Source organism: Hippopotamus amphibius, chromosome 11 (genome assembly GCF_030028045.1).
Source record: "Hippopotamus amphibius kiboko isolate mHipAmp2 chromosome 11, mHipAmp2.hap2, whole genome shotgun sequence".
Lineage (NCBI taxonomy): Eukaryota > Metazoa > Chordata > Mammalia > Artiodactyla > Hippopotamidae > Hippopotamus > Hippopotamus amphibius.
The window spans coordinates 97,878,361-97,895,277 of NC_080196.1; the positions used below are offsets into that span (position 1 = coordinate 97,878,361).

At 43.7% G+C, this 16,917-nt stretch overlaps 1 protein-coding gene across 2 annotated transcripts in view; it reads right to left on the reverse strand.

Moving 5' to 3' along the window:
• The window catches only part of FECH (ferrochelatase), a 31,597-nt gene extending 15,105 nt beyond the window's left edge, over positions 1-16,492 (reverse strand). For both annotated transcript variants that reach the window (XM_057699891.1, XM_057699890.1), the window contains exons 1-4: positions 16,344-16,492; positions 11,444-11,570; positions 6,775-6,894; positions 5,281-5,429 (exon numbers count right to left, since the gene is read on the reverse strand). In XM_057699891.1, the coding sequence (XP_057555874.1) occupies positions 5,281-5,429; positions 6,775-6,894; positions 11,444-11,570; positions 16,344-16,410 (463 nt within the window). In that variant the 5' untranslated portion in view covers positions 16,411-16,492. The remainder of the gene's footprint in view (positions 1-5,280; positions 5,430-6,774; positions 6,895-11,443; positions 11,571-16,343) is intronic.
• Between the last annotated feature and the right edge of the window lie 425 nt (positions 16,493-16,917).

Below are 16,917 nucleotides of genomic sequence, written 5' to 3' on the forward strand. Positions count from 1 at the left end.
AGCTAGCATTTATTCTTAAAATATAACCTCCTCTATGTACCAGACACCGGGGTAGACGTTGTGCTTTTTTTTTTTCCTCAGCTAAGCCCCATTTTTCAGATAAGGAGACAGACTCTCAAAGGTTAATGAACTTGCCCAAAGTCACATCTAGCAGATGGTCGAGATGAGATTATAACATGGGTCTCCCCACCCAAAAGCCTGTGCTCCTTCCATGCCAGTCCCCCCATCCCAAGCCTCTTCCATCATCTGAGTCCCCTCCTCCTGTTCCCTCAGACCCCAGGCCACCAAGGTTATATAAAAGCTCTGGGAATAAAAGTTCACTAATAACAAGTGACTGAAATGATTCTCCTCACTTATATGAAAAACAAACCAACAAACCAACAACAATGCTTAAGTTGGAGGCACTAAGTGGGATTTAAACATCATTATTCTGGCACCTAAAAGGCCCAAGTCAGGGCACATCTCTCCTGTCACCTTACGAATTCCCTCTCCTATCTCCTCCTTTATCCTCCTGTATTTTCAAAGCATCCTCAACCAATTTCTTAGGCATTTATAAAATCATAAAACTGAAAGTTTCCTAAAGTTACCCAGTTGTGTTTCCTTGTCTTCTCATAGGATTACACCCAACTTATACTCAGAGATGAAGTTGAAAATACACTACATAAACATTATAAACCCGAGATGATGTTACTGTCCAGGCATTAGCAAGGGCTACAACTAAGAACATGACACTAAACTGCCACAAGAAACATTTAGGTTGAAGAAAAAGATAATACAGTCATTGTGTGTATGTCTCCCTCTGTGTGTGTGTATGTGTGTGTGTGTGTGTGTATGTATATGTGTGTGTATGTGTGTGTGATATATATGTGCATATTTTATATACACGTATATATGTGTGCTATATACAGATACAGATATAGAAAACATTCCTCAATAAGCTGACCCAGGGGACTGAATCAATGGAGCATGTTGCTGAAAACGGAAGCAGAACATCACTGGGGGAAGAGCAGCATGTCTGTGCAGGGGAAGGACAGTCTGAGGCAGTCTTCTCCAGTTGGGGACTACAAAAAGAGGAAGGAAGGGATACAAATGAAACCATTCTCAGCTGCCTGTCCCTTCTAGGCTACCAATTTTCTGGTCTCCTGCATAAAATATGGTGACCGGCAGTTAAAGCACACCAGAGGCCACAGCCCTGGAGGCAAACTCCAAATGACGGACTGTTCAAAGATTACGTGGTTCATGCTAAAACTGCCAACCGTCACAATATCACCAAGTCCATTTTTCAGGAGCTCTTGGTGCTCTGAGCTGAGGCTGAAGTGGAATTTGCTTTCTAATCTATTTTGAGACAATACGATGTTCAGATTGACACAGTAAGACAACCCCCCCCCCCCCCCCCCCCCAATGCTGCGGGTCAACCAGCTGCTCAGGTTTTCTTTGCAGCTGCCTGGCAGTTGAAAGTTGCAGCCTAAATGCCTGGGGTCTGGGAGTTCCTTAAACGTTAGAGACTAAGTGAGGTGGAGAGGCCGCCCTCACAGATAAAAGCAGGGCGGTGACCATATCTGGAAGTGAGACAGAGTAAGATACTCTGGAAAGAACAGATAATGCTTTCTAAACAGTCCAATTCAAGACGGCATGCCAAAACATTTTAGACAAAGTAACACACTGTCTCCAACTGGGCCCATCCTGAGGAACTAGCCAGCCTTCGCAAAGGCTCCCGGCTACCCCCACAGGAGCACAGGGAGAGGAAGGAGTCTCCAGGAGGTCAACCAGCACCACACCTGGGCTCCACATCGGGCCAGAGTGGGCCCCAAACACATGACTCGCTGGCCCAGCCTCGCCCACCCTCAGCGCAGCTGCCCAGGGAACGCCCCTGGCTGAGAACTACAAAGAAGTGATAACAGGAACAAAGAGAAAGCCATTCTTTTAAACAGTAAAATTTCATTAATCGCCAGTCCATTCATTTAGCACATTTAGCAATAGTTCAAACGTCTGATTCGTACATGATTCTTTGAGAGAATGGTGTGAAGTTATCATAATGCTTTTTAATTTGCATCAGATCCCGAACGCTACGCCAATGGTGAATAATAAAAGCTCACATTTTCTGACTTTTTATCATGTACCACGCACCATGCTAATGCCTTACTGGATTATCTTACTTCATTTTCACAGTAATGCTAGGAGTTGGGTTCTGTTATCATCCCCATTTTCAAGATGAGGCTTAGGAGGGTGAGTAATCTGCCTGACATCACACAACCAGGAATAGGGAAGCCAGCTCCATCTGAAATGAACCCATTTTGCATCCAATAAAGAACAAAATTATTTTACTGAGTAGCACCTACTTAGAGCTTCATTAAAAGCAGCCACAGTCCATATAACTAAACTATAATTTTTAAAATGTATTTTAGATTTAGACTTTTCATGAACTGAAATGAGTACACTTCTCATCTATTGCCTTCTGTGTTCCTTAAATGACTGCAATGCAGTATAACTACGTGAAACCAATTCCAAGTCATATTCCCTCATGTAACGCACTATACTTACTCAATAGTCAATTCTATGCAGAGCCTGTGCAAGTCTCCAACTATCTATACTGGCCACCACGCAACAACTACTTGCCCCAAAAATGAGAGTATGAAACATTTTTATCTGGTTGAAATCATCACTTTTTAAATTTTTTTTGCCTAAAGAGAACTTTTCCAAATACATATAAACAAACAGATACAATTCAAAAGTAAACTTTATAATTTTGTAGGAAAAAAAAAAAGTATATGAAGAGAGGAGGAATGAGAAAGAGATGAATAGAAAGGAAACCAGGAAGGAAAGGCATCAGGAAGGGGTGAGGGAGGGAAGGAACCCAGTGCCAGTCCGACCCAGAGGCAGCTGGGCCTTCACTGCCGAGCTTCAGGTCCACTCAGCAAAGCATGACCAGCAGGACAAGAAACTTCTTTCTAGGTGACCTGGGCGAGCCCCTGAGCCAGCCATAGAGCCACGTCTGGTAATCTTCTTGGTCTCTAGTGCAAAGTTCCCCCAAAGAAGCTGCTAAACCCTGAGACTGTTTCCTGTTTTCTCTACCCACATGCTGTGTGCTCATCAGCTGCTATACTCATTTTGTAGAGCATCCCTTCAGTAAGTCACCATCTTCAAAAGATTTTTCTCTCTATCCCTGCAGCAGCAAGGCCCCACTAGACTAGAAGCTTCTTCTAAGTAGAAACCATGTTTTTTGACTCTAAGTAGCAGCACTGACCAGCGCAGGGCACTCAACAGACCACTAATGAATGAATGCGTGGGTGGCCTCGGGTCTCATTAAACACCCCCACTATGCCCCCAAAGCAGGCCTGCTTAAATGATGAGGTGTTCATCTACCACGCAGGAGAAAGGCAGAATTGAACTCGCCTGCCTCACAGGGTCCCGGCGTGGGCCGCAGAGGCTGGGGATGCGCCCTAGGGTCATCAACACCAGGTGTCTGATAGTGAGAGGGACACTGCTGTAAATCCAGGTCATTCCATGGGACTCTTTCCAGACCAACCCGGGAGGCAAAGGCCACTGCTGGCCTGTCTGGTCTGGACAAGCCAGCAGCCTTGCCACAGAGAGAGGGGGAGGTGGGAAGGATGCGTCTGTACTCCTTTTTCAAGGCTGACAACTCTACTAGGGACCTTTATGGTGATGGGCACTAGACTAAGACGTCAACAAGAAAAATGCCATCTTCCCGCTGCCTTTGTCCACCGAAGGCAGCACAGCGATAAACTGTTATTGACTAGAGGTCTGTTCTCCATCATGGAGGTATGAGTTGAGGTCAGCCAAGTTTCCCTCACTGGACATTTTAAAAGATACACTGTGTCATGTGTGGCTGAACCCTATAAAAGATGCCCTGCAGCCACAAGTGAAGGCAGGGAGCAAGCCTAATATTCAAAAGCACAATTGAACAATTTTCCAAGTGAGCTGCTCTGCCCAGGGCTGGAGCTCTTTGACCCATGCGCGACGCAAACAGTGGATTCCAAGAGCACCTCGAGCTGATGCACAATGGAACACTTTTGGTCCTGCCTAGCGGGGCTGCTCTCCCGGAGGGTCCTCCCCTTGGCACACTCCTGTCCTGATCCTGAACCCTAAACTATCTGCAATGAACACGTCATGTGTCCTAAGGTAAACATTTTTTAACACCTTACATTGGTCTATGACAGACACTGTCTTAAAATTAACTGTCTTCGTATGTATAAAAACAATGGTGCATCCTGCCATCAATGGTGTCTTGAATGCAATTAAATATAGCACTTAGAGTTCCTTCGAGTAATGTTTCATTCTGCACATTATAATTTGCGTTAGAGGTTCTCAGAGAATGGTCACCAGATGTGCACTATCCTCTTTTTAGCGCCATGCCCAGCGAGACACTTAAATGACTCACAATCACGGTATTGCCAAGAGCTGAAAGCTGTTGCTGAAAGTTGCTTAGAGCCTCATGGCTGCAGTGACAGCTAGCTAATTCTGCTCTGAATGCTGATCTAATTAGCCAACCACACAGAAAGCAACAGCAATCGCAGCAGCCTCAACCCATTTCCCGAAGATTTCTTTCCAGGATGATGATACAGGCATCTTTTTTTCCGTGGTAGGTAGCCTCTTCCTTATAATCCAGCTCAACTTCACACACACCTCCAACTTCCTTTTGAGACTAATGTTCCAAAACATTAGCTTGTTATTTGTAACACAAGGAAGTTATAGAAAAGGCTATATACAATGACGACCCAACACAGAAAAAAAAAAGAAAAAAAAAGAAAGAAAGAAAGAGAGAGAGAGAGAGAAAGAAAGAAAGAGAAAGGAAGGAAGGAAGGAAGGAAGAGAAAGAAAGAAAGAAAAGAAAGAAAGAAAGGAAGGAAGGAAGGAAGGAAGGAAGGAAGGAAGAAAGAAAGAAAGAAAGAAAGAAAGAAAGAAAGAAAGAAAGAAAGAAAGAAAGAAAGAAAGAAAGAGAAAGAAAGAGAAAGAAAGAAAGAAAGAAAGAAAGAAAGAAAGAAAGAAAGAAAGAAAAAGAAAGAAAGAAAGAAAGAAAGAAAGAAAGAAAAAGAAAGAAAGAAAGAAAAGAAAGAAAAAGAAAAGGTTGTATAGCTGTGGACAAAGTATAATGCCACGAGAACTGAGGTCAGTGGCAGGGCATCAGGTAGGCACCCCCGCAAAGCGAGAGCTGCTGGACTGGTACCCAGAACTGCATTTGGCATCCAATCATGTTGTGAATTTCATAACTATACTTGGAAAAAACAAGCCTAGGGAAATGTGAGTTGAGGAATGCCATACCTGTGTGCGGGGACAGCTCATCCAGCAGCTTCACCATGCCCTCCCCTTGCTTGGATGTCCACATCTTGATGGGGGACCCACCTCCAATCTTGCGGTACTGCTCCTGAATTTTGGGGGTTCGGCGTTTGGCGATGAATGGTCCCAGCTTACTAAATCATTGAACATTGAAATCATTTTATTACAGCTAAGCAACCTCAGAAACATTTTCTACTCAATAAAAAAAAAAAAAGATAAGCAAAATTTTAAAAAGGGCCTAATAAGATTAAGCCTTTAAAAACAGAAGCTCAAGGCCATTGACAGCAGCCAGCTCTTTTGGCCCAGGTTAGAGAGAGAGAACCAGACAGTATCTGAGGAGTAGCCCCACCTCTGCCCCACAAGCTGTTCTAGCAGTAGGACCTGAAGATTCCCAAACACCCATGCAGAGCCCCTGGCTGTATGCTAGCTACTAACTTAACACCTCTTGATTCTGCGCTTAAGACGAACTAAGACATGTAAGACATCAGGCAGTATACAGCCCTCTTAACTTCAGAAAATGCATATTAATCCTATAATATACTTGCACATGTGAGCAAAGACATATGCACAGGAATGTTCATTGTAACACTGAAAACAATCTAAGTGTCCATCAGTGAGGCACTGGTTACACAGATGAAGGTATGACCATACAATCCAATTCCACAGAGTGATGAACACAGAGGGAGCCAGCTCTATGTAATCTGTTATGGAATAATCTCCAAGATATATTATTAAGTTTCAAAAAACAATAGCAAAGTGCCAAATAATGTACATAAGTACATTAATATTTGTGTAAAAAAGGGGGATACATATATATGTGTGTGTGTGTCTGTGTGTGCACACGCATGTATATATACACCTGCATGTTCATGGACTATTTCCAGACCTAACAGTGCTTACCTCCAGAGTGGGTAAGTGGGAGGCTGGAGTCCAAAGGGAAAGAGACACCTGCTTTTCACTGTGAACACTTCTTAACTATTTGTGTTTTTTTATCATATGCGTGTACAAATTTTTTTTTATTAAAAAAAACCCTATTTTAAAGAAAAAGGAGAGAAGGAAGGAGGGAGGGAAGAATGAAAGGAAGGGAAGAAGGACAGCAAGAACCCATCTTCACAGAGCAAATGAATAATACTCATTGCTTCCCTGAGTGTCAGTCAGCTGTTAAGTACCAAGTACAAATATATCTTTAAAGAGCTTTAAAGGTCCTTCAGCTGTGTCCAGACACTGCAATTTCCAGAGCTCTGGGGGAGGAAAGGGCCCAAGGGGAATCCTTGCTAACTTACTTTCTCTCTCCCCTGCAATTCTTCTGGTATCATAGTCTTCTCATATCTAATAGAAAATAATAATGCTGCTCTAGCACTACCAGATGTGCACTAAAACCTTTTTTTTTTTTTTTTTTTTTGGCAACTACAGAATTGAGATTCATAGAGGGCAAAATGCACTGCACAGGATAAGTACAGGCATTTACATGTATCTTACTTTTGAACAGGAAGTGTCATGAGGTCTCGATCCAAGAAAAGCCTCAGAAGGAAGTCCTGAACTTCTCCAATGGTTTCAGGGCCTCCCATGTTCAGCATTAATATTCCAGTTTTTGGCTTCCTACATAAAACAAAAGGCAACAGTTGATTTGTAACACTTTTCATATTCCTCTAGGGTAGAATCTTGGTTCAGCTAGCAAACTCTCCTCTAATCTGTTCAATGCAAACATGCAAAGCTACAGGTCTCTTCACTGCCATCACAGGGAACACACGAGGCCCCCAGGCCCACACAGTCTCAGGTCCCAGCTCAGACTCTGACCTTCACCTCCTAGCTCCATCTTGTCCCTGGACTTTCCCTGGGCTCCAAATATTTCTCTATTAAACTGTCAGCCCTGAACAAAGATCCCATTCTTTGGGGACTGAGGGTCAAGGTATAAACCTAAAATTGTCCTGAGGCTGAAACACTTGTTCACGACTGCCTCGTGACTACACAGGGCACCTGATCTCTCCAAGTTTAAGTTTCCTCATCTGTAAAATAGAGTCCACCAATTACCTCAAAAGCTTATTTTGAGAATTAAGTGAATAATGTACTTAGTAATTTAGCATGAGCTGGCCCATACAGTGGGTTCTATTCTACACAAAGGAGCTGTGGGTATCCCTATAATTTTAAACCTCCACAGTAAACTACCAGCTCATCTCTCACACCTTTATTTGCTCCCTTCTCTTTAGTTAACTGATAAATTTTTAATGACTTAAATTATTTCTTGCTGCTCTGCTTCCTCCTCCAGAGCCTGCCTTTTCCTGTTCAGTGTCTATGATAAAGTACATTTCTCACTTTACATTCACCTCTCCATCCTTCATCTAAAGTCCACTACATCTGCCAGTGCAGGGGACACAGGTTCAATCCCTGCTCCAGGAAGGTCCCACATGCCACGGAGCAGCTAAGCCCGTGTGCCACAACTATTGAGCCTGCGCTGCTACATCAAGACCACCTCTAGCTAATGCAGTGACTAAAGCAATACTGCTGACATGGCTCTCGTTTAGAAGATTGCTCTTAAAGTGTTCTAAATCTAACCATATCATGACGACATTTTAATTGCAATTGTTTTTAAATGTTAATAATGTTTGGCAATAATTTTAGGCAACCAGGGTGTGTCACATTTCTACAAATGGAAATCATTTTCTTGATCAAACACACTATAGGTGGATGAAGTAGAAATCTGAATTCTCAGCCTAAATTTTCAAAATAAGAACCAATTCCTGGGGAAAGGAAGGGCTGCATTCCAATGAAGCCAGGGATTTTCTCATTTAGACCCCATTATATAGATTAACCAGGTTCACTTTTCACATCATTGTCTTAGGCCAGGGTTTCTTGACCTCGGCACTGCTGACCTTGGGGGCTGGATAATCCTTTGTTGTGGGGCTGTCTTGTGCATTGTAGGAGGTTTAGTGGCAACCTTGCCCTCTACTTACTAGATGGCCATAGCACACATCCTAGCCCAGTTGTGATAACCAAAAATGGCTCCAGACAGTGCCCAAATATGTCCCAGGGGACAAAAATGCCCCCTCCCCCCCCAATCCCACCCTCTGTTCAGAACCACAGTGTTAGAGGAAAGGGGTTACCCTCCTTCTATTAAACCAAGCAACTACTTTAAAGTTATTGTTCCATAACTTTTGCACCCTCTCTGGCCAGAAGTCCTATCAATGAATTAATATCCTGGTGTTTAGTTTTTTCTTGATACCTGAAGATTCCAGATTCATTACATTGTGAAACTGTAATATTCCCTTGATCTTTCTACTTAGGCCACTGGCGTGCTCCTGGGATTGTGTCTTTCTCCCTCAAAAGCTGTGACTCACAATAAATTAAGTGCATTTTTCCATGGATTGCTGCCAGTTAACAGATTACTGGTTAAGAAACCCCTAGCTAAGAGACTTACCTAAGCCACAGAGGGTATCAATGTGCAAACGGGATTTAGAACTGTTTTTCATCTATAACACCTGAGCTCAGAACAAAAGTGGCTTTAAATGGGATGTTACTCTGCCCTGCAAACCCATGTTTTGCAAACCATGTTGATCTTATACATGAAAGAGACACAGGATTTGAAAATACCTAAATACGCGTGCACTTAATTCAAAACTGTGTCGTGCATGACGAACGGCGCATTAGGAAGCCCTAGCCCAACACCCCTCTGTTCCCGAATGTGAAGTGCAAAGCTTTAGTCAAGGGTCACTGTCTCTTCTCCCCTCCAGACACAGCACATCTGAGACCAAGACCTGAATGGTCAAGTTCCCTTTGTTTGAATGTAAAGGTGTATACAGCAAATATATCGAAATCTTCTCATTTGAAAAGGTTGCCACGTTTTGCCATTTGTGTTCTTGAACTCTCAAAATATGAGGTTTTTCCTTTGAACTATTAATTGGACAAAACTGAAACTTAAGCGCCTCAATTAATAAAGGAACAGATGAATTCTATTCTACTATATATAGTCAACATCAAGATAAAAAACACAGAGAGAATCTCAGGTTGAATAAGTTCATGTCAAATAGCTTGTCTTATCAATAGATTAAAATAGAGTGCAGATGTTACAAAACTTTAATGTGCATAAGAATCACATGGACAGCTTATTAAACATGCAGATACTGACTTCAAAAAAAAAAAAAAGATAAAAAACAAATCCCAGCTCTTCGTTAAACCTCCAAGATGTAATTGGCCAGAAGATCTATGCTGCCTCTAGAACAGGGTTTGGCAAACTGCAGCCCATGGGCCAAATGTGCCCCCACACACACTGCCTGCTTTTGTAAATAAAGTTTTACTGGAACAGAGTTCCACTCATTTGTTTACATATCACTATGGTGGCTCTCACATTATGACGGGAGAGGTGAATAGCAGCAAACAAGACCAAATGGCCCACAAAGCCTGAAAAAATGTACCATTCAGCTCTTTGCAGACAGATTCGTAGCACAGCATTGTCTAGAGCAGTCTGAGCACTAAGCCACAAGGCCTTCATCAAATCTGGCATCAGACTGACTCACAAAGACACTCACCGCTTCATCATCTCTAATATTTAAAAACTAGAAATAACCTATGTGCTCCATGAGATTGGATAAATACATTAGGATTTAATAAGATACTCTTAGGCTATTAAAACAATGTAGACTTTTTATAGTTATGTGGTAGACATATTATTAAATAAAAACAGGAAGATATAAAAATAATTATTCAGTATTATCACATTTTGATAAATATATACTGAGTAAATCTTAATAGATTCAGGTATAGAGACAAAATACTGGGTGGTGAGATTATCAGGGATTTTCTTTTTCCTGTTTGTATTTTCTAAAATGAACCAATTTCATCTATATAAATATGAAATAAAGTTACTTACTAGAATTCGGGAGTTCTTTTTAGGTTTTTTAATTCAATTTCAATAATTCAATCTTAAGGTTATTTATGTTACTGACTTTTGCCACGAGGATAGCATAGTAATGAAATAATTTTTCTCCCAGGGTTCCACATCCAATCAGTTCGTCAGGTTATACCAAATACCTACCCCAGACCCTAAATACTTAGAGCACTTTGCACTATGGCTGAGGTGAAAAAAGAGGGGCCGTGGGGGGCATGGAGGAATGGCATTCTGCTGGGCACACTCCCAGGACAGAGACAGTGTCTGTGCTTCCTGTCTTCCTCCCCACGTGCAATGTGGTCTTTTAGGGGGGCCTGAGAGTCAAGAGGAGATAATTTGGGCCCCCACCCTAGGGCCCTATCCCCCACAAACCTCAGTTCACTAAGTGCTTCATCATACCCAGGATCACACAGTGAAAAGTAACAAACACAAAATAACACTATTTTATGTTCACAGCTGTAGAACTCTCGTAGAACATCTGGTCTACCAGAAAGGTCAAGGTGCTAATAGTTCACAGCTACTTTCCTTCTTTCTCTCTGCCCAGTGTTAAAATGCGTGGCTCCTATCTGTGTACTCATCCAAAAAGTGCCCTTTATACTATTCTGTTGCCTCTGTACCAGAGGGAGACTTGAAAGCAGCTGTGGCTTCTGATATTGAAGAGGACACGCAGCAGCAGTGCCACACCTGCTTACGTCCACCCGCAAACAGCAGAGGGAAGGCGGGGAACGGACTTTGTTTCTTTAATAAAACTGTAAATCACATTATGTCATTTACAATTACGTTCACTGGGTTAACAGTTTACTACAGAAATTCTTGGTTATCCTTCTTCCTGCACATGACATGTATTTCATAAGTATAATTATGTTAGGTTCCTAAACACATTTCCAACATACACATAATTTCTGTCATGTGACATATTCCAGAACTAAATTCCCACATGATTTGCAGACTGTTCGTACTCAACTCTGTGTCCTTTAACAAAAGCCCTGTGGGATTTTTAATTTGTCAATCAGACCTCAAAAAAGCTGGAAAAAAAATTTTAATAAAAAAATGTAAACATCTATCAAAATTCAAAAAAACTTTTAAAGCCTTAATTGGGGGTGAAATCTCTAAGTTTAACAGCTCTTGAAAGGAAGCCAAGAAAATAGCATACCACTCCTCACATACTGGATTTTCCCAACACCTCTCCTCCTAGGTGGCTGGTACCCACTGGGATTTCCATCAAGAAAGAGAAATCCTTATTCGTATCTAAAATTAGACTCATACCTGTTTCCCGGCTGAACTTGAGGTTTGGGGCTTCTGGCACGTTGGGTGGTTTCCACCGTGGCTGCTGCTGTGGCTGCACCCGACTGGCACCTCCATGGCTGACAGGCCCTTGAGCCGCCATACATCACTGTGACAAAATTAAAGTGGCAGCATGAAACCTAGCTGGAAAGTAATTTCTTTTGAAGAGGTCCTCAGAGCATAATTCCTGGATTTAAAATTTAAAGAGATGCTACAGCAGAGGTGATTTCCCCAGCATTTCTCTGCAGGTGGGTGAAAGCTCTTAAGACCTCTCCGAGGGGATGGGGTGGCATCCCCTAGGATGGCTTCTCAGGACCTGCACAGAGCCTTTTTAGAAGCCACACACACCTCTTCTCTCTGCCTTGGCTGCCAATTTTGATATGATCCCACTGCATGGTATGATGGCAGGGTGCTGCTCATACAAAAGGTGAGGAGCCTGCAGACAAGGTTAAGAGCCACTGATTTAAGGAGTGGAAACTGGGCTGGTTTTCCACCACTCGCACAGGTCTCACACCTGCCTACTAGCCTTCTCCAATACAACACCGGTACTAAGAACCCCAGTATTGCCCTTGGACTCAGACAAGGGGCGGGGTGGGGGTGGGGGGGACTGCTCTGCTTCCGAGGGCCAATTCTGGTCCTCCTCCTACTGCACTCCACCCCACGGGGTGTGCCGTCTGCACAGCCAAGGATTCATGGGCTCCCAGAGTCCATAGCCCCCCCCCATTCCTGACCAGGCTCCCAGGACCCAGAACCCCAGAATTCCCTGTCCCAAAAGCTCCACTTCCAGGGTCTGGTGTAGGCCTCTTTCCTGCATCCATCCTCTTATGGGTGGACTCCAACAACAGTATAAGCAATTCTTGACCTAGAGGGTAGCCAACAGGTGACTGTTCATAGGATCAAGAACAGAGCTTGAACATACATACACACTGGAGTGTGCAAGGACTCTTCACCATGCCGGGCAGGCCAGGAATGGAACAGAGGCAGGGAAGTTTGCTCGCCCCAGGCAACTTTCTCAAGGCCAAGGTATTTCTGTAGGAACTGTGAACAGTTCAAGAGTTCACCCTTCCAGGCCATTAGCAAGGTCTATCTGTCAGCATAGCAGAACAGAACAGAATTCACAGTCTGTTAGCTTGCTGTATATGGGTCTTGTCCTGAGCATCACAAGAGTTAGTTGTGGGCCTGGAGAGCCTATCTGAATTGAGATGTCCGTGGGCCATACCCAGTTACAGCATGAAGAGTATTCATCCCTAAATAACACAGAGTGAAATTAAACCACACAGTAGGTACTGAAGATGGCAGTGCAGGACAGTGGTTACTACCGTACCCCACAGTATACATGTGACCTCCCTTCCCCGTTCTCAAACCAGCAGGTCTGAAACCAGCCTGAGAGTGGTCTCCTTCTATCCTCCTCCTACTTACGAGTCAAAGGTGTTTTGGTGAGGAACTCGGGCTGTGGACCAGCAGACCCGACTCTGAATCCAGTTCTACCACTTACTGTAAAGTAACTGGGACTGGGTTATAACATTTCTGAGCCTTTATTTCCCCAGCTGTAAAATGATGAAACCCTGCTATCTGCATCCTTGTAAAGATGATATCAGATAAGACCAGTGAAGTATGCTGCACAAGACCTGCCTCATATAATTAGTACCAGTATTATTTTCCTTTGTAAGTGTCTAGAGCATGGGGAATACACCTGCACTGATTTTTTTTTCTTTTTTTTTTTTTTATCACCTAGCAGGTCTATAGAATATAGGAGAATGATAATTCCAGGCCACTTAGATTTCCAACTATCCAGATTGTACACATTCCCAACAGAGCCAATTACATGATCTTGAGCTGAATAATCCTTATTAACTCAAAGTGGAAAGGCAAAGACTGACATAAAGAAGTTCAATTCCACTCAAATGAAGTCTCAAACCAACTCACATCTCCTTGTTTCAGACAAGTTCAATTCTGAGCTGTATGATGAGATTTAACCAGGTTCTCAATCAAACCTCGATGTCTGCAATTCCTTAGATGCATGAGGTTATATCAGATTCCATGGGGTATCAGAATAGAAATTTGGTATTACATAATTTGACTGCTGGTGATATAATAAGATTTCCTCCTGCAAACTTTAAAAGTGGGTGGGGTGGGGGTGGGGAATAAGGATGAGACTAGAGTCTCCAACTAGTACATTAGTATTTCTTAGCACAATTTGGGAGCTGGTAGCTTTTTGAGCTGCCAAACTATTTCCATGCCCTCTACTTACAAAATTCTCTTCTCTGAGGTTAAATAAATTCTCGAAGAAGGGTGATACGGCCAATAATGGATTCTTTCTGCTCAGGACATAGGATTAACACACCCACATCTCAAGGACTCTAAAACACTCCTCTCCCCTGATGATGTGAAGACTCAAGAAAAACAGAGTATCTCCTACCAAATGACTGGCATTAATCTAGCTAAAGGAGTTTAAAGTAATTACTCAAAGAACCAAATGAGACCCCTGAACATACTCAGCTCACGGCTTAAGAGAAATTCGAAGGCACAGACAGCATCATGTGGTGCAGCATCATCTGAGCAGAAATTCCAGATAGAACCAAACAAGCTACGTGACAGTACTTGGGCAACTCACTGAGCTACTCCAAGCCTCACTTTCCTCATCTGCAAAACAGTGATAAGGCCAAATTGCAGGGCTGCTGTAAAAATTAGAAAAATTTTTTTAAATCTACGTCCAGCCCCAAGAACTGTGCCTGGCACAATGCATGTAATTAAGTAAGAAGTAATAGTAAGGATCTGCCCACTTATGAACTAAGACCCAGTAATTCTAACAGTACTCTTGGCATAGACAACTGGTCTACCTTTCGAAGGCCTACAAACAATAAAAGCCATAAAATCAAGGAATATGCGGAAGACAAGATGATATAAGAAAACAAAACTTCACGAACTCCTGGACACACCCAATAGGTGAATCATTCAAAAGTATATCTGTGACTTCAGAAGTTCATGGGTATCAACTGGTTCTCCAAAACCAAATTATTTAACATTCTGGATGCTGGGGGGGTGGTACATAGGAAGGTAGAAAACAAGGTACCCAAGTACCTAATACAGCCCTTTTCTACCAGGTAGGAGATGAGGATTATTTCAAAAGGTCCTTATAAAAATATGTACCACTTTAAAAATTAACAGAAATACGGTTCTATACTGTAACTATTCGTAAACACTTGGGGAGGGGAGGCTTCAAGAAAAGAATTGGTATTTTTCTGGTATGAAGCCAAAATGTTCTAATGTATTAATTTAAACATTGATATTCTTTTTTATTATTCTAGATTTGTTTTCTCCAATTACAAAAGACATACATGCCTAACGTAGAAAATTTGGAAAGAAAAAGGTGCAAGGAAACAATAATTCATTATTCTATCATCTTTCTAAAAAATATATATAATACACTATATACATATATACTAGGGAGCTTCTTATTAATTCTGTACTATGCTAAAAACACGGAGTGTAAAACTTTGCTTCTCTAGTTTGAGAAATACTACTCAAGTTTTTCTGACCCCGATGTTAATGCCTTAATATAAAACAAGATAAAGTATTATAACTATATCTTAAAATCAGCGTCCATAATTCAATTGAACTTCAAAATGACTTTTGCAGTGGTTTCTGAATCCTTCCACTTAGTTACTTATAACCTGGACAACAAAGCATTAAAGTTTCTCATATTGTTCTATGACCTCAACTCTAGAGCCTGTTGGACTTTCTTTGCCAAAGAAAGGGTGGAAGAAAGAAAAGAGTCATTTGATATCTCTTTCCGTCCGTTACTGGCACTGTGCTTCCTCTTCTTAAAAGATAATGTATTCATCTCCCACTGCCCTTAGTGACCTGATCCTCACTGGACACAGGGTCCTTATTATTTTCCTAGCAAGGCTCCTGTAATATGATATGGAGGTTCAGAGTGGACTCCCTCCACTCTTTCTCAGTAGGTGCCAGATGGATGAATTAGGGAACTTAACAGAAAAATAAGTCAGGTCTGTGTCCAGTCACCATTCATATACACTAATTAAGCACCTTAGTAGGTGGCAGCCTTGTACATAGTAATAACCGAACATTTTGAGGATACCTATGTACCTACTGTATCCAGCTAATCTTCACTGGCAAGCCTAGGAGGTATTACCTTCTCCTTTTATTGTTAGCAAAGTTCAAGCTAGGGTGAATATTTTGCAAAGTTCAAGCTCAGGGGGCCACAGGAATGCTGCAGAGCTAGTGTCCCAGCCAGGTCTCTCTGAACCAGAGTCCCATCAGCTCACCCTTGGAGGCAACCTACATTCACATCTGTATCAGAAACGTGTGGGGTTGTCAATGGGTCTTATTTATTCTTCAAATATCTCTAGAAAATACTAGCTCAGGCTGCTCTGCGGTGGGTCCAGCTGCCAAGGACAGGTGAGCACCGGGTTATACCAGGGGCCAGGGCAGAGCAGCAGTGGGCACAGTGTGACCTCCACCACCAGAGAGGGAACCCCAGGGTAGATGCCCATGGTGACGATGATGAGAAAGATGCCAACGTTACTGTCTCTGGGGCAGGCCCTTAAACACTGCCTCCCGTAATCACAGAAGAACTAACGCTCTGAGAAATCAAGCCACTGCTCACGGCCACCCCGCTAACCGATGGGACTCCGGGACCCCTCCCCCCGGCCTCTCAGGGTCCTCGGGTGACTCACGGACTCCCTCTCGCCCCTCCCAGGGGAGGCCCCCTCTCCAGATCCCTTCTCCGCCCCTCGCCCCGCCGCGGGCAGCTTCTCGCGCAGCCCGCCGCCGCTCCTGGAAGTTCCCAGGCCCGGGGACCCCGGCGCCAGCTGCCCGCTGTCCCCGCCTCGGCGGCGGCCGCGACAGCCCCACTTACGCCGATCGCGGAGCAGGACGCCCGCAGATCGCAGGGCCGCAGCCATGTTTGTGCCGACTAAAAGCATTCCCGGGGCAGCCTCGGCCGGGGACCTGGGTTCCTCCCGCGGCAGCACACCCAGGCGCGGGCCCCGCCGACGCCCAGCAGCAGAGCTCAGCTCCAGCCACCCACGCCTCTTCAGCAGGCGCGGCCACGCCCTGCGCCCAGGCCGCGCCGCCCGCTCATTGGTGCCGGGCCGGGCTTCAGGGGCGGGGCCAGGAGGAGACACGCCCCCCACCCGGAGCCAGCAACGTTGCGGGGAGGTCCCCAGGATAAGAAAGGGAGCTGTGCTCTTGGCACCTTGCACCCCAAACACCGAAAGTCCGTGCGGGTCGCCCGGAAAGAATGCCCTGGTTGCATGCGCCCACCTGACCAAGGCAGGAACTGCGGCCCAGACTAAGCACTTTCTTGACATATCCATTACTATAACATGACAATGCTTTTGCTTCAATTCTCCAGTTTTGTTGCCTAGTTACAGCACGTGTGCCGACCCTGTTTTATTTTGCTTTGTTTTCAGAATGAGAAAAAGAATTAT